General features: G+C 41.2%; 1 protein-coding gene and 1 long non-coding RNA gene across 2 annotated transcripts; both read left to right on the forward strand.

The window, feature by feature from the left end:
- Positions 1-925: 925 nt before the first annotated feature.
- LOC134620299 (stonustoxin subunit beta-like) lies at positions 926-2,762 on the forward strand. Its single transcript, XM_063466383.2, has 2 exons — positions 926-1,102; positions 2,244-2,762. Exons 1-2 carry the CDS (start codon positions 926-928, stop codon positions 2,760-2,762), a joined length of 696 nt encoding a protein of 231 aa, XP_063322453.2.
- Positions 2,763-9,204: 6,442 nt separating this feature from the next.
- Positions 9,205-13,121, forward strand: LOC134624200 (uncharacterized). The gene is made up of 4 exons (XR_010093465.1): positions 9,205-9,650; positions 11,424-11,534; positions 12,146-12,424; positions 12,944-13,121. It is a non-coding gene; the product is annotated as an uncharacterized LOC134624200 (long non-coding RNA).
- The last annotated feature ends 12,791 nt before the right edge of the window (positions 13,122-25,912 follow it).

The following is a 25,912-nucleotide window of genomic DNA, read 5'->3' on the forward strand; positions in this document are numbered from 1 at the left end:
GGGAGTTTGGAGATAGGTCTTAAATTTTGAAGTAGTGTTGGGTCCAGGTTGGGTTTTTTGAGCCTTGGTTCCACAATGGCATGTTTAAAAAAGCTGGGGAACACCCCAGTCTGAAGAGAAACATTAAAAAGGTTCGCAACCCAAGGACCAATGGTGTCAAAGGCATTAATAAAAAGCTTAGTGGGGATAATGTCTGAGGGGCTTGAGGATGGCTTCATTTTGTCCACCAGGGCTTCTATTTCACCATATGTTACAGCTGTAAAAGTCGACCAGGAGTACAAAGGGAGTGCCTGACTATGAGAACAAGAAAGCTTTGGGGAGATTTTAGCGGAGGAGTTTATTACTATCTACTTTAGAGTGTACATCTAAAGGTACCACATCTGGGGAGACAATAGCACTAATTTTGTCAAAAAGAAACTTGGGATTTCTCTTGTTTTTTGTTATGAGTCTAGAAAAATATTCTGATCTAAGAGTTTTCACCGTGTCATTTAAGGAGAGCATGAGATCTCGAAGATGGAGCCTGTGTACGTCAAGCAGTGCCACGTCAAGAATTAAAACTTTCTCCAGCTTGATAATAGAAGATAAGAAGTCCATAAAATCCTTTAAGAACTCAGTAGCAGGGCCAGGAGGGTGATAGACTAAAACACAATAAAGGATGTTCGTAGAGCCCACCTTAATTGTTTGCGACTCAAAGGAAGAATAGTTTTCAGTTTGCATACCTCTGCAGGTGAAACTGTTCTTAAAGACAACAGCAAGACCTCCACCACGGCGACCTAAACGGGGGGCGCCCAAGTAAGAGCAGTCTGCGGGACGCAGTTCGTTTAGGTGAATAAATTCGCCACCCCTTTGCCATGTTTCAGTGAGAAACAGAAAGTCCAGGCTTTTCCCTGTGAAGAGCTCATTCAGAGAGAAAGATTTGTTTGCGATGGAGCGGGCGTTCAAGAGCGCAATCCGATTAAAAGCTGGCAGTGCAGGTTTCCCATCAGCTTGTCGGAGTGGAACTGACAGCAAACACCGTGTCCGCATGCGAGGTCTCCAGCAGTGCCACGGAACCGGCGGGACCAACCACCGGTTGTGCGATGCAGGCTGTGAGGGCGCAGCGGTGGGGAGATAATCAGCAAAATCCAGAGCATCAGATGGGCAGGATCCACGCTGTAGTGGCTGCAAGTACGTGTTTCCAATCAAATCCGGAAGGGTAACTGGCAGCAGAAACCGGGACGCCTCCAGACGAGTCGGGAAATCTCCGATCTGTAGGCTCATCTGATGTGTACCTGGATGCCGGCCCTACAGCCTCTTTTCCTCGATTTCTTCTTGGAATTGCTTAGGGCACGTTTCGCAGGTAGTAAGAAGTAATCCAGTGGGGTGGAAGAGTGCACAAATGGTGGGGGGAATGTTTTTCTATAACTGTCCCAGTCATCATAAAGAAGTTCCATAGACTCTTTGATGTGGAGCAAAGAAGAACGGTCATAAATCACAGCAGCATAGCTCCATATATTAAACGTCAGGGCTGATATAAAAGCATAAAATACAATAAAATACTTTGTATCTGTAACCAAACCTTAACAAAAAAATGCTATATTGCGTGTCTCCAAAAGTTGATTCTGTTCATCTGGACGTAACGTTTTGTGGGAGAAACGTATCGTCACTAATCCAAGTGACTTCTTCAGTCTCAGCTGACTGCAGGTTTGTGTCTGGATGATTGAGCATTCATCAAGACGCTATATTGTGTGATCATATTTTAGAAATACAAATGATTTTTACAGATACACACTGTCTGCATGTAGAATGCTGCACTCACTCAGAGGTCAGAGGTCATGTACTGTAAACGCACTGACACCAATAAGAGAAAAACAGCTGGCAGCAAAGGCAGATCCAGATCCAGGATCAGTCCACATCATGAGCAGTTTGATCCACCTATGGATTGAAGTGTATTTCTGAAAATGTTGGACTGCTCCTTTGTCAATGTCTAACAGTATGTGTATGAGAGCCATGTAATGTCCATGTGTGCATGCTGACTGCTCTGACCCCTCCTCCTTTCAGGGTGCAGCCTGCTGGAGTCCGATGGTTGAGACCAGGTCTGAGGAAGTGTAAGTGTGTTTTTAATGGGATTCATGAAAACAAAGCAGCACACATTCAACCATCTTCATCATGTCAGGAGTCATCATCAAAGTGTCAATCAATGAACAGATGATGGATCAATAACTGCAGCTGGATTGTGTTTGTTCTCTCCATCAGATTCCTGTCAACTCACAATCGACACAAACACAGTACACACAAGCCTCCAACTGTCTGACAACAACAGGAAGGTGACACGTGTGGAGGAGGTTCAGTCATATCCTGATCATCCAGACAGATTTGATTACTGGAAACAGCTGCTGTGTAGAAATGGTCTGACTGGTCGCTGTTACTGGGAGGTCGAGTGGAGAGAAAATGTTTTTATATCAGTGAGTTACAGAAGCATCAGAAGGAAAGGAGACAGTGAAAACTGTGTGTTTGGACGGAATGATCATTCCTGGAGTCTGAGCTGCTCTGATGATGGTCCTCATTCTGTCTGTCACAATAACAAACTAACATCCTCCTCCTCCTCCTCCTCTTCCTCTAACAGAGCAGCAGTGTATGTGGACTGTCCTGCTGGCACTCTGTCCTTCTACAGAGTCTCCTCTGACACTCTGATCCACCTCCACACCTTCAACACCACATTCACTCAAACTCTTTATCCTGGGTTTTGGGTGGGTCGTGGTTCCTCAGTGAGTCTGTGCTGAGTTGAGTGTAAAGAGTGTCTCCTGTTAGAGAAACACTCTGACTGTTTAACAGATAGTTCAGTCTGTACATGTCTGTCTCTTTCACTCAAACTCATTTTCATATTAATGGATTCAATCAGTTGATGTTTAAAACTTTTCAATTTACACTGAAACATAAATTTATTATTCTTCTAAAGGTTGTTGTCGACTGTTTGGAGGGTATTAAGAGATCGTGGATTTAAATTTTCAGAAAAAAAGAGATCATTGTTTTGTTCCACTTAAACAAAATATCACTCTTTGTTTTATTATTATTATTATTATTATTATTATTATTTTAAATTCTCCTTTCTCAAAAACAGAAAATGAAAATGAAATCGTAGTTGTTCTTGGCTGAGAAACACAAAACCTCCTTCTTTCTTTGTTTTCCTTCAAGACAAGAAACTGAGTTTTAACTTTTCTGCCTTATCACCTAAAGCAAAGCAGACAACCCAGCTCTCAGCTGGCTCTGAACTTATCATCATCAAGGTCGCATGGTGAGAGCTACTTCAGAAGTCACAGTATTCCTCACTCAAGCAACACGGCAAAAAAACAAAAAGCAAAAAGCAAAAAAAAAAAAAACTCAGCACACTACACAGAGAACAACAGTAAAGACACAACTGAAAATGCTGTTCTTCTTCGTTCTCCTTGAATTTTAGAATAAACTTCATCTGCATTAGTAAATCATATGCCTAATCATTATGTGTCACTGTGATACACAAGTGTGATCACAAATTTATTTATTTTTTTCAATTCAACAAAACAAACAAACAAACAAAACAAACAAACCAAAACAAAACAAAAAAGGCTGCTGCCAAAAACAAATCAGAAGTATGAGGGAAAAAACTGAGCTCACAGACAGCTGCATGTTTGAGCTTTAATAGCATGCAGCTCCTGCTCTAAAAAATGTGTAACTTGCTCATCAGCTTAGCAGTGACCACATATTTAATTCAGCTTCTCACTCTTGTAGCTTTAGCTGTTATATACAGGGTTTAGCTTATGTCAGGAGTAGAAAGATATTTTGCTGCTATTATTTGTTGCTATTTCTATAATCTTCATTACCATTGTATTGATAATTAATATTGATATTGCATTTGGATGTTTAAACCTAAAGGCTCACCTCTGAATATAATCTGGGCCTAAAAGTCTTGACAGGAAACTGCAGGTTTGCAGAGCGTGCCTCTTGCAGAAGTGAAACCGAAAGCAGAGTCTAAGTGCAAGTTATTCTGAAGAGCTGTTTGGATGAGGTTATTTGAATAACCAGGTTATTCTCTATTATCTTCTATTTCCTTATATCTTTTGATTAAGCTTTTAGTAGAGGTTCTTGATTAAAATATGTATTCAATATATTACATATAGTTTCAGTTGGGTACGTGCTGGCCTTTTGTCTGATGAAAGGTTATGAGCAGAGGTGTGAGGTGAGACAAAGTGGAGCTGAGGATGTGACATATACACACATACACACACACACAGTTAATAGATTCATTGGTAGGTAAAAGGTTAGACATGTTTTGCTGGCAGACCACATATTGTTCTTGCATAAGTTGCAGGTTGTGCAGGACTGTGCAGGATGTTCCAGAAGATAAGCGACAGCGAAGGCGAGCTTGTGGGAAGACACCTGGATGGAGACGAACACGATGTTCTTTTAAACTATGTCAAAGTTAACTGAACATTTGTGGTTTTGGTTTGACGTATGCATGTATGTATCTGATTGACGTATGAGGGGGCGTCAAGAAATATACCCTGATGTATAAAACCAATGCTGTGTCGCTATTGAGATGAGATCTGCTGCTGTCGGCGTACAGTGGATATCTCCCGCGCGTGTATTCATTAAAATGTTGTCTAATTGCACCAGGCCGGATCAGTGGTCATTATTTTTGGTATTCTCTTCTCCTTCAATTTCTGAACCTTAACACTTATTAGTTGTTAGTATAGGTGTGCTCTATATTTCAGCAATGTCTCATCTAGGATGACAGGTTTTCAAGCAGGTCAAGTGCTTCTATGCACTTAATTAGTTTAGATATTTTCTTTATGTTCTTCATCTCATATGTCATTGTACTGAAGTTGAGCAAACCTTAAGCTTGATGCAGACTACTTTTAACAATTATCCACCTCACATCATAACTGACCGAGGTGCCTCTTCATATTAATATTATTTCATTATTAATGCTATTATCTCTTTATATAACAGCAATAGTATATTACAATATTTATTTATATTTTATTTGTATCCACCAAGGGCTGCGGGTGATCTGCAGTTTCACCCTTTCCCAAGCTGGAAACATTTTCCTTTTCACACACTTTCCTTGGCTGAACAATGACACAACCTTATTATACCTTATGCATCTCTCTATTTCATCTAATATGTGTTTGTGTGAATCATGTGTTTTCTTTCATTCTATTCATTCTGGGCATGGTCTTCATCCCAACTATGTGTCGTTGTTAATACCAGTTTACAGGTTGTTATCCTTGCTATCATCAGTTTGAATACATTACAGTTAGGTTCCAATTTAATTTAGCCTTTCGTTTATTTTACTTCATTCCTCTTGTATTTATATGTATTCAGTTGGGTCTGTTTCCAGCCCTTTTTAAACTTCTACCTAGATCTCTAATTTTTTACTTGGTGAGGGATTATTATGTTCTTCCTAATCTGAACTGTTCTCTTCACCTGAGTTGCTATCCTGTTCTGAGTCACTGTCTTCTTGGTTTCTTACAGTCACGTGCAAAATGTCCCTCTTTTCCACACTTCCAGCATGTAGTGCTATAATTACTGTTTGGTGTGTATCTAGGTCTGTCTCTACCTCTTGCTCCTCCCCTACGCATTCCTCTCCCTCTCTTATGGCCTCTGAAACCTCCCCTGTAGCCTCCACTGAAAGCTGTGAGAACAGTGTCAGCATCGAGGGCAAAAACTGAGACCTTCTCTTTCTTTTTCACCACTGTCTGTGCATGGTTAGCATATTGAAGTTTTAATTTTTTCTTTGGGTCTATTGTTAATGTAATTTCTTGTTTCAGAGCAGCTCTCAGCTGGGTAATAGCTGAGGGATTGCATTTTCCTTCCCAGCTGCGGTTTTTAGCTTTTCGTGGATTTCTCCACCTATTTGCACTTATTCTACCTGCTTCGGTTTGCTGTTTTTCTAACCATTCCTCGTCAGGTGTTAATTTTGCTTGTTTATTCCCCATTTTCAAAGATTTTGCTGGGCCTTCACTGGCACGCTCGACTTCAGAGTGGTTTACTGATACGGCCTTCGACTTCACCCTAGAGGTGAAGCGGTATCAGTTTTATGAGACGAAGCTCAACCGTTCTCCTTTGTCACCAGTATGTGAGCCTCAAGCAAAGAATCAAAATAAAATAGAAGTAGTTCAGCAGCTTATTGTGCTGTAAAATCAACTTACTAGACATGTCTGTGAAGGTTCTCAGTCATCCAGGTCATCGTAGACTAAGGAGCTTGGAAAGAAAAGCGTCTGGACTTCTTGAGTTGCTTGAAGACGTTTCACCTCTCATCCAAGAAGCTTCTTCAGTTCTAAGGTCAAATGGTGGAGAGTCCCAGATTTAAACCTAGTGGGAGTTTCCCCCCCAAAGGGGGACAAAGGACCCCCTGATGATCCTCTACCTACTCACATGAGCCAAGGTGTGAAAGCGGGTGTGGGTCCTAATTAGCCAGAGTTTCGGGTGAGCTCATTGTGAAACCTGGCCCCACCCTATCATGTGATTTCCTGAGGTCAGATGGCCCAGGGTGTGAGTGGGCGTTAAGGCGTCTGGGAAGGGATCTCAAAACTGGATTATAGATGGCAGACAGTTGGTGTCGTAAACCCCCGCCTCTGTTCAAAGATGGCCGCTCACAGTGGACGTAAATGGCTTCTTCCTAACCCTAACCCCACAAGGGGAGGACACAGAAAACCAAAATCAGAATAACTAGAACAGAGGAAAATAATCATACAACACAAAACGCTGGGTCAACGACCCAGCACCGTGACAGTTATGTTCTAAACTGATGAAGAAAATGCACATAAAAACATAGTATAAACTTACTGAGTTAAGTAATGTGAAGAGGATGCCTTTAGCTCCTATTGGGTTGGTTCCTTGATCAATGCAATACAGAATCATTCATCTGGTTTGATGTAATGTCCTTAAAACACGTCAAAATGAGGCTCTGTAGTCTGTGTGGCCTCCACATGCCTGTATGACCTCCCTACAACACCTGGGCATGCTCCTGATGAAGTAGCACATGGTCTCCTGAGGAATCTCCTCCCAGACCTGGACTAAAGCATCTGCCCACTCCTGGACAGTCTGTGGTGAAGTTGGTGGATGGAGCGAGACATGATGTCCCAGATGTCCTCAATTGGATTCAGGTCTGGGGAACGGGTGGGCCAGTCCACAGCATCAATGCCTTCGTCTTGCAGGAACTGCTGACACACTCCAGCCACATGAGGTCTAGCATTGTCTTGCATTAGGAGGGACCCGGGGCCAACCGCACCAGCATATGGTCTCACAAAGGGTCTGAGGATCTCATCTCAGTACCTAATGGCAGTCAGGCTACCTCTGCCCCCCAAAGAAATGCCACCCCACACCATTACTGACCCACTGCCTAACCATCATGCTGGAGGATTGCAGGCAGCAGAAGGTTCTCCAATATGTCTCCAGACTCTGTCACAAGTGCTCAGTGTGAACCTGCTTTCATCTGTGAGGAGCACAGGGCGCCAGTGGCAAAGTTGCCAATCTTGGTGTTCTCTGGCAAATGCCAAACATCCTGCACGGTGTTGGGCTGTAAGCACAACCCCCACCTGTGGACATCGGGCCCTCATACCACCCTCATGGAGTCAGTATCTGACCTTTTGAGCAGACACATTTGTGGCCTGCTGGAGGTCATTTTGCACAGCTCTGGCCTTTCTTTCCTACCCCACAGTACCTTTCCTTATCTTTTGTTTCCTACTCTTTTACTTATTCTTTGATCAGGGTTGTCTTTCTAGATAATTAATTTCATTTGTTCTGGGGCGAGTCACTGGCTCGGGTGCATTCTGGGACTGTCAGTTCACCAGTGTGCTGGCATGCTTCTTAACAAACACACCACTACAGCAAACATCTCAATTGTACTTGTTGATTTCTTCAACAAAACACTGAACAAAAAATATTTCCTCATGGGTGTGCTGCCTGGTGCTGTTAAATTTTGTGATAATTTGAGCACCCCAGAAAGCATCCGATGAATTAAATTATGTTATCGTATCTGAACATGTACACTAGTCATTAAATTAGATGGGAAAGAATGATTCAGGGTAAACAACTGCACCAAGGGAATTACATTTTTCTTCTCAACATGTAAAATGCCTGTTGATGATAAGCAATTTCTAAAACAGACATTGTAAAAATCACATTAAACAGAGATGTGATTAACTTTTTATTTTATCAAAAATAACATCAATGATGACACAATCAGTCTTCATCAGAAGTGCTCAAATCACTCTCAGTGGCATCGTCTGGAATGTCCTCCTCCTCCTCCGAGTCCATTTCCAGGAGTGGTTGGTGGCTGAGGATTCTCTTGTACATGTCCTTTATTTTGAGCATTTCAGCTTTCAGTTCACTTTGTTGTTTTTAAACCAGGCTATGGAGTCCTTTCTGTGCATCTTCCGACATGCCAACAAGGGAGGCTATAAAAACAACTAAATAAATAAATATGAGTAAAGTAAAAAAAAACAAACAAACAAAAAAAAACTCACCTCATAAACACAAGGAATTAGGATCCTGTAATTAAACTTTTTTTTTAAGGGAGAAGGCAGTGTTAGCTAGCAACCCCAAGATAGGTAAAAGATCCAGTAAGACTTTAGCATCTGCTATTATTTTCAATCAATTCATCACCAAATGTATAAATAAATAAAAGATGTGCTTACAGTCTGAGGAGATTGTCCCCAACACCACAGATCGCATTCGCAACACTGTCCAGTGATGCCGCATCTCCCTGCAATGGATCATCTCGTCCTCTCTCAGGCGCCTCACAGCCATCACCTTCTCAAAGACCTTTCTCTTTGTCCGGACGTCAGCAGCAGCTACAGTTTAACAACATCAGATGGGAAAACATAGTAGCACGTTATGACTCAAGAACAAAACATTCAACTACTGCTCAGATACTGGGAGTTTGTTTAAAAAGGATATTTAGAAATCCAGAGCTTACGTTCACTTGTGCTCTGCCAGGGCCAAATGTCTATGGAAGAAATATAGTGTCATCAGAATCCAACTATTTTTAGACATTGAATTTATAACACTGAATTTTTATCCTCCAAATTTCCCTGCAAAAAATATTCACCTGCAAAAATTCGCCTGCAAAAAATTCACCTGCAAAAATTCACCTGCAAAAAATTCAACTGCAAAAATTCACCTGCAAAAATTCACCTGCAAAAATTCACCTGCAAAAAATTCAACTGCAAAAATTCACCTGCAAAAAATTCACCTGCAAAAATTCACCTGCAAAAAATTCACCTGCAAAAATTCACCTGCAAAAATTCAACTGCAAAAATTCACCTGCAAAAGTGATGACCTTAAATGACCCAAGCCAGAGCAATCAGCACTAGATCGAGTCGAGCGGCTCTCAGCCAATTAAATTACGCTGTTTGATCACATGACATGTTAGCCGGCAGTGTCTTCTGAAAAGAGAGCTGTTTAGAGGTGAGTGATTAAGTTTTTCTCCTAAATAGAGATCATTACAGAACGCCTAGTCCTACTTAAAATACCATTCATTTTTCTTTTATTTTATCATCTACTCGAACTGAGGAAAACGTTTGACTAACTCAAAGAAAAGTTCCGCGCCTCCCCTGCCTGTCTGCAGAGGCAGTTTTGAATTCAGGAGCGGCATGATGGCAGCGGCAAACCCTGGCGGTTCTCCGGTAAGTATATTATGTTTTATCTTCAAGTTTGTCTTTTGAAACGTTAATTTTATTTAAATCCGTTGGTCACGTATAAGGTACACAGACGGGGTCTTTGCTCAACTCGTCTGATGCGTGTCTCACTAAGCGCTACATGCTAGCATCCTGCTAACCGAGCTAACCTTTACATGCTGTGCTCTACAAAATAGGATACTCGGTACAAAACCATAATCCGCAGATATTGATAGATAGACGAACACTGCAAATATAATGTGGGAAACGAGAACGGCATTGGGTTAAGGGGTAAAATACACTATGAATAAAGCCATAGAGTGAATGGCTGCCATGGTTGCAGAACGGCCTGATTTAATGACTAGAATGGGGAAGAGTGAGGTGAAGTGAACCAAAGCCACAAAACACGGTCAGGCAAGGCGGGAATAGGGCAGTGATATGTCCGTCAGTATGAAGTTGGTGTGTGCTTTGGTGAACAAAAACTCGAGACCCGTAGCAGGAAGATGGGAGACTCGTGTTTCACTGGAATAGTGGTGAATTAAAACATCATTTGTTGGGGAAATTTAGGTGTAAATGCATCCATACAGGCGAGACAGAGGCAGACCAGGCAGTGAAGAAAACAATGCAAACATTAGAAATATTAAAACGGAAATATGGGATTAATATAACATACAATTAGGGAAAATTAAAGGAACACAATGTAAATTATACTGTAAAGTCATTAAAACAGCATAACCTGATTAAAAGAAACATGTAATTGGGTAGGATGGTGATGATGATGATGATGATGATGATGATGATGATGATAATAATAATAATAATAATAATAATAATAATATTAAAAAAACATGTACAAGATGGGCATGTATACTTGTACCCAGAATTTAACAACTATAAAGTTGTGGCATGCCAGTACCTTACCCCATCCATTATATCCACACTTTCAGAAAAGGATATGGTCAATATCTTTACAAATAGTATCTAAACTTAAACAGATAGCATAAGTTAAACGGGATATTCCCTCTGCGCTCTCCTAGAGTGAATACATCAAATTAAACAAATAAGTAGTCTATGGCATTTAAAAGTTGTTACCTACAATTCTGAAATGATAATACTAATTCTTATTGATGATGATATTGTATTTGAAATCCTGGTGTAACACTGAACCCGACATCATAAAATGATTACCCTTGTAATGTCAGGGAGCTACAACCAAGGAGGGAAAATATTACTATCTCACCCCTTGTATCCAATTACATAACAGCACTGCTTAGTAAAGGTGTTGAATTAGCTGGGTCGCTCAGTTTGGGGAAAATTGTGGGGAGCCTGCAAGGGCCTCAACTTCTCCATTCCCACAATGTGCAACAAATGGGCACAGCTGATCTTCAAGATTGGAACATCGGCCAATTACTTCCAACTTTAACGTGTTTTTGCAAAAGTATTCTTAAAATTGTCTCTTTACACAGATCATAATGATACAAGATGGCACTTGTGTAATTTCCTACAAATTCAATAAATCTAAATAATTGTTACTATCCTGTTAAATCCTGAAAAATGTTTTAACAGCTGTGTTAAATTAAACTTCATACTGATACATGCTGGAAAGTGCATTCATGAGACAATTCATGTTTTATGCCTTCTAGAGCAGTAGCAATCAAAGACTTTAAGGATTCTTTTACATTTTTTAAAAACACTCTGATTAAGGCATAAGTTGTTCTTTATCATCAGATCTAAGTTTGTTTAAAGCTTCGAATGTTTTGGGGTACTCTTCTTTGTTTTCAGGGTTCGTGGCAACCACGGATGGGAAAATGTGGAGGTTGCACGGCTGATGTTTACTGTTCGTGGCACAGGAAGAGGCAGTTTCATTTCAGGAATGAGTGTGCACAATCAAAGGTTTGTTCTCATAAAATACTGTCAACCTCAAATGTTTCTGACATAAGATGGAAGGTGTTGCAGCTTTATTTCCATTATTTAAAAATACATAAACATTTAAAGGGTATAGTTTTATGAAAAAAGTTTTATAGTAATATCTCTTTAGAGAACAGTGCCCTATCCAGCAGGATATATTGTCTGATATGTGTCAGGTGTTTTTTGTTTTGTTTTGTTTTTTGTTGTTGTTGTTGTTGTTGTTGTTTCTTTCAATTTCCATTATTTACCCCTCAAGGAAGAAAATATTGGACAGGTCCTACAAACCCCAAAGAGCCTTCAGGACTCTGCCCTATTTTTAGTTATTCACACACCTTTTCCAGTCTGTTACTTCCTTCCAAGAATGTTCATTCTGTGTTAATGGTCTGGTTGTCATCTCATGTATTGCCACTGATCATCACAACCCTTTTGACACCTTTTAAGTGATATGCCTGGGTCCTTCCTACATGCCCTGATAATGTATTATTACTGTTGTCATGCACACATTTCATGTAGGGTTAGAAACAAGCAGGGAATTTCTCATACACACCAAAAGAAAGGCCATACCTAATTTAAATATTTTTTATATATTATTTCAGAATAGAGCGACTGTGGAGAGACCTCTGGGTGGCCGTTACATGCATTTACTACGATGTTCTTCACAACCCTGAGGAAGAAGGCCTTCTTGACATTTCAAATGCTGCACACCTCTTTTGCTGCCATTACATCTTTCTTCCTCGACTAGAGGATAATTTTAATACATTTTGCAGTGGATGGGACAACCATCCACTGCGAACAGAAAACAACATGAGTCCCCCAACCAGCTGTGGGAGTTGGGTCACAGATATTACCCTGTTCCTGTTCCAGAAAACACACAGGTAAAGGTGCACATTTTTAGTACTCATTGATTCTCTTACAGAGAATGTGATGATTTTATGGATAATTAAAGTCAGCCATAAATCCACAAACACAACAAGCTGAAAGTCAGTGATGCTGCTCGGTTTGCAGTCCTGAATATGACGGCACAAGCAGGATTCACTGCACTGTTAATGTTAGCTATGTTATATTGCTGCCTCTGTTCGGTGGTGTCGAGCCAAACGGACTTTAACGTGTGTTTGAACGAGCTGACGGTTCACTCGTTAAGCTGAAAGAAAGATGCTTTAATCACAGGAGTCACACATGTGTCCACTGGACCATCTGGAACTCTTCTTGTTTAGCACTCGTAATAACACAAACACTAAATCCTCCTTCTCTTGTGCTGTTTTGTAGCAGTGTATACACCTGAGACTGTCACCTGTCTGTCTGTCCTGCACTCTCTCTCTGTTTCTTTCTCTCTGATTGTGGAATAAAAGTATGAACGTGTATTTATAAGTTACACTTGTGTTTGAATCCTGCAGCTTATCACACATTTGATTTCCATGTGTGACGACTGCAAGTGTCCAGAGTGAGGACAGACTGAGGGACCCACTGCTGCACATCATCTGTGAGGCTTTGCACCCCTGATGATCCACCAGGACACACTCAGCAGTGTGTGAGGAAGAGGAGGAGGAAGAGCCAGCAGCAGCTGACAGATGGAGAGAATACACAGACTGTTCCCTGTTTGTGAAGGACTGCTAGAAAAGTTTAAAATAACTAATTGTCTGTCCTGAATCAGTCTTATTAGGTAATGTTCAAATAATGTTATCATTCCAGTGTTTTCAGTGTGGGAGAAAGTACTCAGGGCCTTCAAGTTACACACTATGAAAGGCAGCAACAAGTTTAATATTCAGAAACCTAAAGTATGTATCAGCAGCAGAATGGAGCTAAAAATAAATGTTTGTTTCAGTTCTATGAAGCTTTGAGTATTTTGGATTAGTAGCACTGCTGTGTTTGTTGCATCATATTGCTGTAATTGTTTATATGGTTTATATACTCAGAGGTAAGTTGATCTATAGTGTTACATCATATTCTATAAGGATGTTATGTGTTTGTATACTTTCTGCCCAGTTTGACCCATTTAGCAGAAGTCAGTCTGTTTAAGGCTCTGATATCTATTCTGTATGACTTAAAGCAGTTATGACATGGTCTGATTTTCTCACCCAATAAAGGAATATTTCATATATCAGTCTACTCTTCATTCTATCAGCAACAGTTATCACAGCTCGTACATTTTCGTTTTACACATATATGTGAGCATTGAGCCAAATTTAGTAATGCCAACATATCAAACGAACAACATTTGTCTCTTATATATAATACATATACACTGTCAAACATATTTGTCTTTGAGTGAAGATTTAAGGTGATAGGACTTATAAATAACTGGAACTTGAATCTTTACTGAAGCTCAGTGTTAGACACAGAGTTCACTCACATGAATTTCACTCACATGTGCTGTACCAGTGTACCTGCACATGTGATGTGACAATAGAAGTGATTTGATTTGAGAGTTCAAACTCACTGCTGTAATAACTTATAATGATTAATATAATAACTATAATATTGGCCATATCATATTTACACTGACTTTAGTCTCATGAACAACACTGGCTAATTGTTATTTACTAGCTAATCCTAAATGACTGTTCAGTACAGATATGAAGGCCAACAATCATGTTTTACAGTCCTGCGGTCTCAGCCTCAGATACTTATTAAATCACACAAAGCTCGTGTAGAAACAAACACACGAACAAAATATGTTCTCCTTCATTTCTGTCAAACAAAGCTGTATGAAACGTTTCCAGCGGTTGGTGTTATGGTTGCTAGGCAACCTGGGCAGCGCGACGGAGGCTGGACCGTCCCATTTCACGAGCCTCGCACTTCCGGCCTTAGCGGTCTTTGAGTACGCGGCCCTTGAGGATCGTTGAGGCTGCGTACTTTAAGGCTGCAGACCCTGAATTGGGATACAGCCCCTGAATTGGGATACAGCCTTAATCCCTCACCTCTAAACAGCTATCTTCTAGGAGACACGCTGCTGGCTAACGATGTCATGTGATCAAACAGCGTAATTTAATTGGCTGAGAGCCGCTCGACTCGATCTAGTGCTGATTGCTCTGGCTTGGGTCATTTAAGGTCATCACTTTTGCAGGTGAATTTTTGCAGTTGAATTTTTGCAGGTGAATTTTTGCAGGTGAATTTTTTGCATGTGAATTTTTGCAGTTGAATTTTTTGCAGGTGAATTTTTGCAGGTGAATTTTTGCAGGTGAATTTTTGCAGTTGAATTTTTTGCAGGTGAATTTTTGCAGGTGAATTTTTTGCAGGCGAATTTTTGCAGGTGAATATTTTTTGCAGGGAAATTTGGAGGATAAAAATTCAGTGTTATAAATTCAATGTCTAAAAATAGTTGGATTCTGATGACACTATATTTCTTCCATAAATGTCAGTCTGGATGAGGGCATCACTGGATACGATTTGCTTTGTTGGTTCAGCAAGCTTGTTGTAGTCGTCAACAGCAGCCGCCAAGCATTTCTTCTCATCTAAGATGACCTTGCGAATTCTGTGTCGCCTCTTGTTGCTATCTGTAAATAATCATAAAAAATTCACACCTTCACATAATGTATATATTTACATTTTAATCTACACTCATCAATTTGTTTGCTAGAACATGCATCACATCCAGATTAAACAAACCTGGATCTGATTTTATTCTGTTTACAAAGTAGCTGTACAAACTAAGTATCAAACGGTCCATTTCAAAGAAACTGGGACGTACCATTTTGTCTGTAAAGACTTTGTGTTCACACTCTGATGATGACGACAAGCTCCTCTATTTGTGCCTGCAACGCTCCAAGGCTGCCATCAGTTTGATCAGTTTCTAAGTGAGAGGAATATTAATCAGAATACAGGATGAGTAACAGTCACCAAACTACAGTGGACTCTGTAATCACTGACTTGATGACATTCATTATAAGACATCTGTAGCCTTCATGTGCTGCATTATCATTAGATAACAAGTATGTCGGTGTTCAGGTTTATAAAACCAACTAGTACGACATCATTTCAACCCAGGTTCAATCCAATTTGATGAAACGCAACAACTCTGCCATAAATTCTGCTTGTACAAAACTTATTTTTCATTGTTTGTTGACACTGTCAGAAAGATATTAACTCTACCTAAAGTTCTTTAATGAGGCCATGGTGGGTCCTATTGTTATACATGAGTGCATTATATTGAGACTCACCTTCAGCCCATTTCTGCACATCAGCCACCCATTGCTGCAGTGTGTCGTCATCCACACCCAGCTCATTTTTGGTCGCATTCAGGCTCTCCATTTGTTCTCTAAGGATCCTTATGATCTAAGAATACATTAATAAATGTCATTCACATTGATGATTTTAGAGTACAGGTGTTTTTCCCCCATTACCACACACATTAAAATGGGTGTTGAAAAAAAAAAACCACCTTGAGATATCTCTGGCTCAAACTGCGGCCCAGTTGTTCCACTTTCCTTTTGGTCCACCCCAAAGCCAGGAGGGTCAGCATGTCTGTTCGCCCTGCATTTCAATTCGTATAAAAATAAGAATTAATGAGCAGGAGACTGAGTGGAATCTCACACACAGACACATACCTGCTTTTGTACTTCAATGTTCGCCCTAGACAGGAAACTGTTTACTTGTCCCACCTCTTTTCCAACTTTTCCAATATTTACAGGCCACATCAGAGCAAAGGAACGTAATATGTCCAGGGACGCTAGCTCCCAACTTCCTCTGGAGAAAAAGGGGGTAAGCAAAGATCTCCCCTCGAAACATGTTCAATGCAGCTAAGAGGACTCCGTGGCGACAAACAGCTATTTCCATGCCCTCTTCATCCAACTTCCCAGTGGACTTTTTGGACGACTCCTTTGCTGCAGTCCAAGATGAAGATCCGCACAACCCTTTCCCCGGGACCTATACACTCAAAGATTTTAACATAAAAGACATGACATGATTAAGCCCTATCAGGGACAAACTTTTTAAAACAAATGCATAACAATTAGCTGAATTAGCCTTAAGTCACAAAAGACCTCATATCTCCCCAGGACAGCACTGATAACACAAAATGAAAATCATGTTGTTTTGTTTGTTTTTTTAAATACACATGGTGACAAAATTAAGTATACATTAAGATAAAGTAAAGTAAATAATATTACGACAACACCAAGAGAAAAATAAAATAAATATCCACCCATCCATATATGTATACACACACACACACACGTATGTGTATGTGGTTATGGCGTTAATGTCATTTTAACAAGATTAACGCTGACAGCAATAATATATATATGAGTCTCTTACATCATTTGTGTGTCTCTGGATGTATTTCATAAACTCAGCAACTTCCTCATCTTTTTCAATGAAGACACCTTCAAAGTTCGCCTGCTCTGAAGTGCTGAACGGACACAGTGACAGTTGTTTGAAAAGAAACATTAAAATACATTTTTCTACAAAGCCATATTTGATTTATGTACACAATGCATAGCGTACCTTGTATTTGATTGAATGCGATAAAGCTTACAGTTTCCATCAACTGAGACGGCAAGCACGTCTGGAGTGCAGGCAGGGCAGCTAAAGCATGGCTCCTTGCACATCCTGTCCACCTCAAACAGCACTCCACTCCACAAAGCTTTTACTGAAGGCATCAGCTGATATTCGGCCAGTCTTTTGAGTAGAGGACAAACAACAGAATATTCACGGACAGTCATCATAAACATTGATTTGCACAATTTCCTTAAACGTGACAAATTTAGAAACTCACCCTTCCAAAATGGGCTGTTCTTTCATCCAGCATTTTGACAAATGCCTTAAGTGACATCCCTGGTGCAGCCTTCTTAATGTCATAGAAAGACTGAAAGACATCCATTGAAAACAGGGTGCAGAAATTTAAGGTGCCAGGCCAATATCCACTACCCAGGATGTCCTTAACTGAGGGCGACCACATTAGGTCACAGCTGGTGCAGCTCACCACTGGCAGTGCAAGGTTATAACAGCCTTTAGGAAGGATAAAGATAAATTCAGTCATGGGTCAAAGCATTCATTTTTTTCATGTTGTGAAGATTTCATGTTGTTTTCAAAGCGGTCTGGTAAATCCAAATGACCTTTGACAGGTGCCCACATATACTGCGGGCCGAGGGTAATTCAAAACAAGATAGCAATTCTTATAGATGTATCTATTATGTTTCTATTGTTCAGCACTTTGGTCAGCCTTGTGTGTTTTTAAAGTGCTATATAAATAAACAATGATGATAGCAATGTACAATTTGCACTAAAACCTGCAAACACATCTATTGTGTATGTACTGTGTGACAAAAGGGCAACTTACCATTTATGGTTACAAGAGCCACAACTGCGCCGGGTGAAACCTCAACGTTACCTGCTTGGCAGTCACACACATGGTCTGGCCTTTGCACAGGCAACAGGCGAACTAACATTAAAAACACACAATATATATAAAAAGAATTGGAAATTAACTGATACACAATAAAAATACAATAACAGCACCCACTCATAGAACATAGCAAGAAATGCATAGGATTAAAAACCGTACCTATTGGCTTGTGAAACTCTGATGAAGGCTGCAAAAACCCTCCTGTTACAGGCCTTGTCTATAAGACAAGGCCTGGCCTCTTTCCACTTTTGCAAGGACACCATGTTTCTGATCTCCTAGTGAGTAGCAGCTGACTCAGACGCCGTCTCACAAGTCATGGCTGCATCCTCTTCTCCATCCTCCAACAACTGAAGGAGCTCCTGACAAAGCACCTCAGTTCCATACACTAACAGAAAAATAAATAAATAAAGAAACTCTTCCACAAAGTGAAAAACACTCTAGGCAGTATGTTCCTTAGGACTGCACAAAAGCCCTGCCTAACTCAACTATAACAACAAATATAAAAGTAAACTTTAAAAAAGGAATACCTTCTTTTATATATTGTGAAAGTGCCTTTTGTTGGGTTGACACTGGCAACATAACTAGGTTCTTCACGTGGACATTGATGCTGATCTGCGGAAAATGGGGGAAAAAAGAGATTGAAGAATATTTACTTACTGAAACATATATACACATATATAAAATTTATAATAAATATATCAAATAATGTAACGTTTACTACGTACAATAAATTAGACAAGTGTGTCCCCTCTTTAACGTTTGTTTCCACTACATCACATTTACAAAAAAAAAAAAGGGTTACTTGCTTGTCTTGACGGAGTTCGTCAGCAGCTTGAAGCTTAGCGCTCCGGTTAACGTTAGCAATTAACGTTAGCATCATAGGTTTGTAAAGAGCTAGCAGAACTATTAGCGCAAAAACTGCTTTACACACCATGTGAGGCTCTTTTGCAACACACAAGTCCTTAAATGTTTATAACAGATTTAATGATCATCGTTGGTTTAAATGGCTAATGCTGCACTAGCCACGTGTAGTCGTTACCGTACTCTACCTAGCAAGCATGCTGACGGTAGCTGTAGCCATTTTTAAATGCATTAAATCGTTTCCGAGATCAGTCACCCCTGTTTGTTTGAAGCTTTTGTGGAAAAACAAACTTTGAAACACACATCAAGCTGTTACTCTAAATATATGTATTTTTACATACCTGCATTAGAATCAATCAGTTCCGCCTCATTTTCTTATTCTTATAAACGGGTCTCTCCGTTCCCCCATCATCCTTCGCTTACACCGGTTGCGTCTGATTGGTTGGAGCCGAGCGCATCCAAAACTAACAGGAGTGGTGAATAAAACTATAAATGTGTTTTACGTGTGAAATAAAAATAATAAACCCAACCAAGGATTATGTACGTTAAATCTGCGCACTTTCAGATCGTGAATCACTTTGGAAAATGAAGCGATTTTATTGTTGAATTATCAGTGTTACTTTCATGTGTTTTTGTTGAGAAATGTTAAGGATGTCATTAAAAGAAAGCATTAAATTAGGGAGAAAAACCCGTTCGTGGAGAGGGTCCACGGTTCTCCAGTTAGATTGTACTTCAAGGCGTCACGTTTCGCCGTGACGGGGTTATTATTGGAGTAAATAGATGGCTGGAGCCTCTGCTCGAAGCGTCTCTGATCGCCGAGAGCGGCTTCATATTGGAATGAATTGACAACCCACAGCGTCGCATAAAAACGTGGAAGGGTACCTTCAGCGTCAGCATGAGAAGTTAAGGGACGTGACAAATCGTCAGTATTTTACACCTCGGGAGTGAGAACGGGTTGGATAAGAATAAGGCTCATCTAAGACTATCAACCATGTCTGCCAAGTCAACAGTCATACCATGTGAGAAACTGGTAAATCTTCAAGTTAGAGGAAAAGAGAATTACATTGCCACCGGTTTATACAAGAGAGTTCATCCCTGTGAACAGATCACACATCCCGACGTCTGAAACTGCTTTGAGTTGGCCTCACCTTGAAAGGCTGGCAGATAGGTTACCTCCAATGCTTGAATGCGAAGTTGGTCTGCTTCTCGGCTATAACTGTCAGCAAGCCCTTCTGCCACGATAAGTCATTGCAGGTGAGGAGAATCAGCCTTACGCACAGCTAACTGATCTCGGCTGGAGCATAGTTGGTTGTATGTCTCAAGTTCAAAATCACAATAATGATATTGGCATAAGCCACAGAATCATTGTTCGATAAGTTACTCCTGCAGTACAACAAGCAGTTGAACTCAACTGGAGAGACGCAGAGAAGGTCCCAGAGCAAGAACTGGATAATGAGGCAGCATGGTATATACCGCACCATGGGGTCTACCACCCCCACAAACCTGAAAAGATACGTGTGGTTTTTGATTGTTCGGCCCGTTTCCAGGGAACATCTCTTAACGAACACCTTCTGACTGGACCAGATCTTACCAACGCACTGATTGGAGTGTTATGTAGATTCAGAAAGGGCCCCATCGCCATCATGTGTGACGTGGAGAGGATGTTCCACCAATTCCATGTCATCAAGGAGCATCAAGACTATTTGAGATTTCTTTGGTGGGACAAAGGCGATTTAAACTCTGAGCCTTCAGTGTACAGGATGAGAGTGCATCTTTTCGGAGCAGCTTCATCTCCTGGATGCTGCAATTTCGGACTCAAACATATTGCTTCTCAAGGTAGAAACAGATTCAGCAAAGAGACTATTGAGTTCATCCAAAGAGGTTTTTACGTTGATGACGGACTCGCTAGTTTGACGTCAACAGTCGAAGCCATACAGCTGGTAAAAGAGTCAAGGCCACTTTGTAAAACAGGCAACCTACATCTGCATAAGTTTGTGTCAAACGATAAAAAAGTGCTGGCAGCTATTCCCCAAGACGAACCAGCTAAAGCCAAAGACCAGGACATGGCTCTTGGAGAACTCCACATTGAACGTGCACTTGGAGTACAATGGTGCATAGAGGCAGATGAATTCCAATTCAGAGTCCAAGTTAAAGACAACCCATTGACAAGGAGAGGGGTGCTCTCGATTGTTGCTTCAGTCTTTGACCCCCTTGGGTTTGTTGCCCCATTCATATTAATTGGAAAGCAAATACTCCAAACTTTGTGCAAGGACAAAATTAATTGGGACGAGGATCTCCCAGATCACATTCTACCACAATGGGAATCATGGTTGAGAGACCTGCCCAAGTTGGCAGCTTTGAAGATCCCACGAAGCTATTCACAAGTTGCTCACATTGTGCAGTACGATTTGCACAGTTTCTCAGATGCGAGCCTCAGTGGTTATGGCGCATGTTCATATCTCAGAGCAAAGGGTAGAGAAGGACAGGTCAGTTGTGCACTCGTCATGGGCAAAGCAAGAGTTACGCCCATTCAGCAAACAACCATCCCAAGGCTCGAACTGTCATCGGCAGTGACTTCAGTTCGCATCGCAGATGTGATCAAACGAGAACTAGACATCCAGAATCTACAGGAATATTACTGGACAGATTCACAAGTCGTATTAGCATACATAAATAATGATGCTAAAAGATTTCACACATTTGTCGCCAATCGAATCCAACGAATAAGACAAAGCACAAGTCCTGGGACATGGCAGCATGTCAGCTCAGAGGAAAATCCAGCTGATCAGGCCTCAAGAAGTTTAAATGCTACTCAGCTGAAAGATTCAAACTGGTTTAAAGGTCCTGATTTTCTTTGGAAACAAGATCTTCCAGTCAGAGAGGAAATGGTGGGAGAGGTTGAAGAAATGGATCCTGAAGTCCGTAAAGGCTATACGCACACTGTATATTCAAAGGCAGCAAACCCAGTGCTAGAGCGTTTGAAGAGGTTCTCCAGTTGGTCGAGAGCTATCAAGGCCATTGCCAGGCTCAGACGATTCATCAAAGAGTACAAAGGTGTTCAACAAAGAACGAACAAAGTGACAGATCTTGAAGAAAGAAAAGACACAGAATTATTCATCATCAAGCTAGTGCAAAGAGACGTCTTTACTGAGGAAATACAGAAGATCAGATCTCAAGGAGAAAATTCTCTGCACAAGCGCAGCAGACTAAAGCAGTTAAATGCCTTTTTGGACAAGTCAGATGTTCTCAGGGTGGGAGGAAGATTATCTCCAAATCCTCCATTACTGTAGTCCTACAAAGGTCAAACATGGCTGCAGAGAGCAGCTTTATGTCAGTAACAATGTCCAGGACCGAGCTGACTGCTTAAGTTCACACACTGTGTGATTTTTGGACCATGTTGGGACCATTTTTCACTCGTGTGACTGTTTTGGGGATCGGCCCGAGTTTCGCCGTAATCATGTGTCGTGCATCGTGTAGCACACACGGGGTAACGAGAAGTGATTCACACCTCACGACCAGCTCTTGATCAGCAATCACAAGAAAATCAAATGTGTTTGAAATCCTGGTCGCCCCTCATGAAGGTATCTCACTGTTGAAGCAGCGCCAAGAGACGATTTAATGCGACCTCTCACACTGCGCACAAGTAAGTTGTGTGTGAGTGAAAGACAGAGAGACAGATTAGCATCGGGCCGTATAGTGCGAGACCTGCATCGTGACCTATGACCTTCTAACCCCTGCGATTCGGTTGTTTGAGCACGAGCTGAAAAACACAGCGTGTGCCCAGCTTTACAGAGAGTTCATTCTCTAACTGCGAGCAGCTTTTAGTGACTCATATTTAATCCTTATTATCTGCTCCTCTCACCTCTGTTTACCTCTGACAACATTTAGCCAACAGTTTATTAGCTTTGGTGACATTATGAACAGGGATCAGTGCGGTCACCATCTGAGCTGCTACACAAAGAGTTTTCTATCAGATTTCTCCACCCTGAGGTCAGAGGTCAGCTCTGTCTCACACTCAGTACAAACCACCAGCATCACTCAGTCTGCAAGTGTCACATTAGTCGACTGGTAGTGACGGTTGTGCCGATGCAGTGGATTTACCACATGTGAACTTCCTGCAGTGTTTGGACACAGATGTGCATTCAGATCAAACTGAGCCTGTCTGTGATCAGCACCACGAGCAGCCCTCTAACATCACACCTCAGCCTGTGGAAGATTCACGTGTTAGTGCTGAGCTGGAGAGAAACTGAGCCTGTCAGCCACAGATCACTAAACTGTTGTTTAGTGATTGTTGTTTAAAGTGTTGTTTAAAGCTGCTTCAGGATCAAACTCATCAGGATAATAGGATTAATCCTTTTGTGACATCGTAATTAATCATTACTTAACATAAGAAATGCTTTATTTATCCCGCAAGTTTGAAAATGAGGCTAAATAAGGTGAAAAACATGTCAGTGTAACATACCAAATATGACAGGAAATGGCTTGGATAATTAACAGCTGGAAAATAATCCTAAAGTCTGTTGAAGCTGGAGATGTTGGAGGGCAGCAGGAGCAGTCAGGGAGATGGTGACCCTGGCTGACTGCAGTGATGATCCTGTGAGGGACTAAAGAACAAAACACCCCGTACTGTTCTGACTGCGCATCACATGGACGGGGGTTTGACTATATCATGTTTAAGATGATTGTACTTAGACACACTGATGCACATGTTTCTACTTTGAACTTACATACAAGTGGGCCTTTCTCAATATGCGTACTTGTGCGTACTTTCGTTCTCGTGTACTCGTGATACGTCATCAGTCGGAGACCAAGTACTGTTCCAATTCGAAGTACGCATCAAGCGAAGAACGCGAAAAAGTCCCGGATGTGTTCTCGATCCGCCCGTTTTATCGAGCATGCATCGGTGTGGACTTGGTACAGCTAAATATCCCAGAATGCATTTCGTCCAAAACTCAGACGCAGCAATGGCGGACGAGCGGGGCTAAAAACTTTTAGATATTACTCTTTCTGGGTCACAAAATTAATTTTTAAGTTATTTTCAAGCGAGAATGTAGCTGTGTAAACTTCAACTATCTGCTCGATTTATGAAGATGTCATATATTTCCAAACGCGCTTGTTTTCGGAGAAGTCTGTGACCCGCCAGCTCCATAGACAGCGAAGTCGAGGATTATTAGAGCCGGCGAAAACAGCGAACTCCTGGCACATCGTTAAGCTTCATAACATGTTACTCACAGTTAAATTAAGAGGGGACGGCAGTAAAAACTCCGGACCTGTAACATCATCACGTACGCTGGTGTTCCAATTGTACAAATCGCGAGTCCGTGCTCGCGTACTTGAGAAACGGCCAGTATCATGTTTAAGATGATGGTACTCAGACACACTGATGCACATGTTGTTTCTACTTTGAACTTACAGACAAGTGTTTCCTTCAATGCTTCATGTGACTGTGAACAGTGTGTCTGTGTGTGTGTCACACTGTGGACAGCAGAGATCCATCCCTTGTGTCAGAGCTCCACCTTGTGGCAGGTTTAAGAACTGCTGTTCTTGTAAAGCTAAATGAGACTGATGCACCTCCGTTACCTGCACCTGTTACATAATCCACAGCATGCTGAATATGAATAAACTGCATTTATGCAACTCGGTCTCTGCTTCTGACTGAGGAAAACCACAAATCATGTGTGTGACGCCTCCATGAAACAGACTCCTGACAGCCTCTGGGGAGCGAGCTCACATCAGCCCTGTTTTATTTTCTTACATTGGCTCCTGGTTCATTTTAGATCTGCTTTAAAATCCTCACACTTAAGCTGTGTGAATGTTTTCAGTCGTTATTCAGCTCCTGCTCAAACTGTACGATTGAATCTCAGGGGTTAGAAGTTCAAAGGTCACGATGCAGGATTCAGGACGTTCCCTCACTGTAACAGGTGGAGGAAAGGAAGCACGGGTGGATCCTCTGAGGAAGAGGAGCGTTCCTACAAACCACATGATCACATGACCAGAGGGGCGTGGCCTTCAGTGGTAGTAATAAGTCCACATGTGACACTTTGAAGGCTCCAACAAAGCAGACCTGTGATCACTTTAACTCAGTATAATGGATTGTTTGTCTTTGTTTCTCTGGCTTTTCTTGTGTGTCTGTGTGTCTTTGTGTGTTAGCTCTGTTTTATTTTCTTACACTGGCTCCTGGTTCATTTTAGATTTGCTTTCAAATTCTCGCACTTAAGCTGTGTGAATGTTTTCAGTCACGTTATTCCTGCTCAAACTGTACGATTAAATCTCAGAGGTTAGAAGTTCAAAGGTCACGATGCAGGTCTCTCACTATACGGCCTGATGCTCTGATGCGACCTGAGTGCTCACACTGTGCGTCCATAACATGAAGGTTATAACACAAAATCTGTCTCTGTCTTTCACTCACACAGACACACACACCATCAACTTTGCTTAATTGCAAATGAAAAACATTGATCAGCTGTGATTGAGCAGCTACGTCCATCCAGCTCTTTTCATGGTTGTTGTGGTCGTGATAATTTTGTGAGGCCACATTGAAAAGGCTCGGATGAGCCAAAGTTCTACAAGTTGTGCTTTCATCTCTTATATACATGTGTATATATATCTATATATATGTGTATATATATCTATATATAAGTGCTGTCCTCGCCCTGAGTTCCTTAGTTTCACCAGCTAGACGGTGAGATAACGATGCTACAATAACCAGACTTATTTTCCTTTTTGAGCTGATTTATTGAAGAATGGCCTCTGACCATTGCCTTCACTTTGACCATCGTAAAACTGAAAGTACAAAATATAAAAATACTGTATTAGCTAACTAACATTGGAAACTAGCAGTCTGGGGGGATGGTGACGTCATCAGCAAATAATATAACTTTTCTGGGAAACTGTAGCAGCACAAACGCTCATGTTACCTGCACAAATCTGCACAAACGTAGCACTAACCGCTCCGCCTATTTGCCTTTACCTTTCAAGTGGGTGGGGGTCAGCTTCACTCTGCTCTCAGTCTGGGGGGTTATTTGTTTCTCCTTATCTGTCCTCATGTTGTGCTTTTCTATATTACACCCCTCTGACCTGTCTACCCCATGTGATGTTTGTGTAATGTATGTATGGTCGGAGGGTAAGACGGCGCTGGCTGGCAGCCTTAACCCAATTT

Source organism: Pelmatolapia mariae, linkage group LG3_W (assembly GCF_036321145.2).
Source record: "Pelmatolapia mariae isolate MD_Pm_ZW linkage group LG3_W, Pm_UMD_F_2, whole genome shotgun sequence".
NCBI lineage: Eukaryota > Metazoa > Chordata > Actinopteri > Cichliformes > Cichlidae > Pelmatolapia > Pelmatolapia mariae.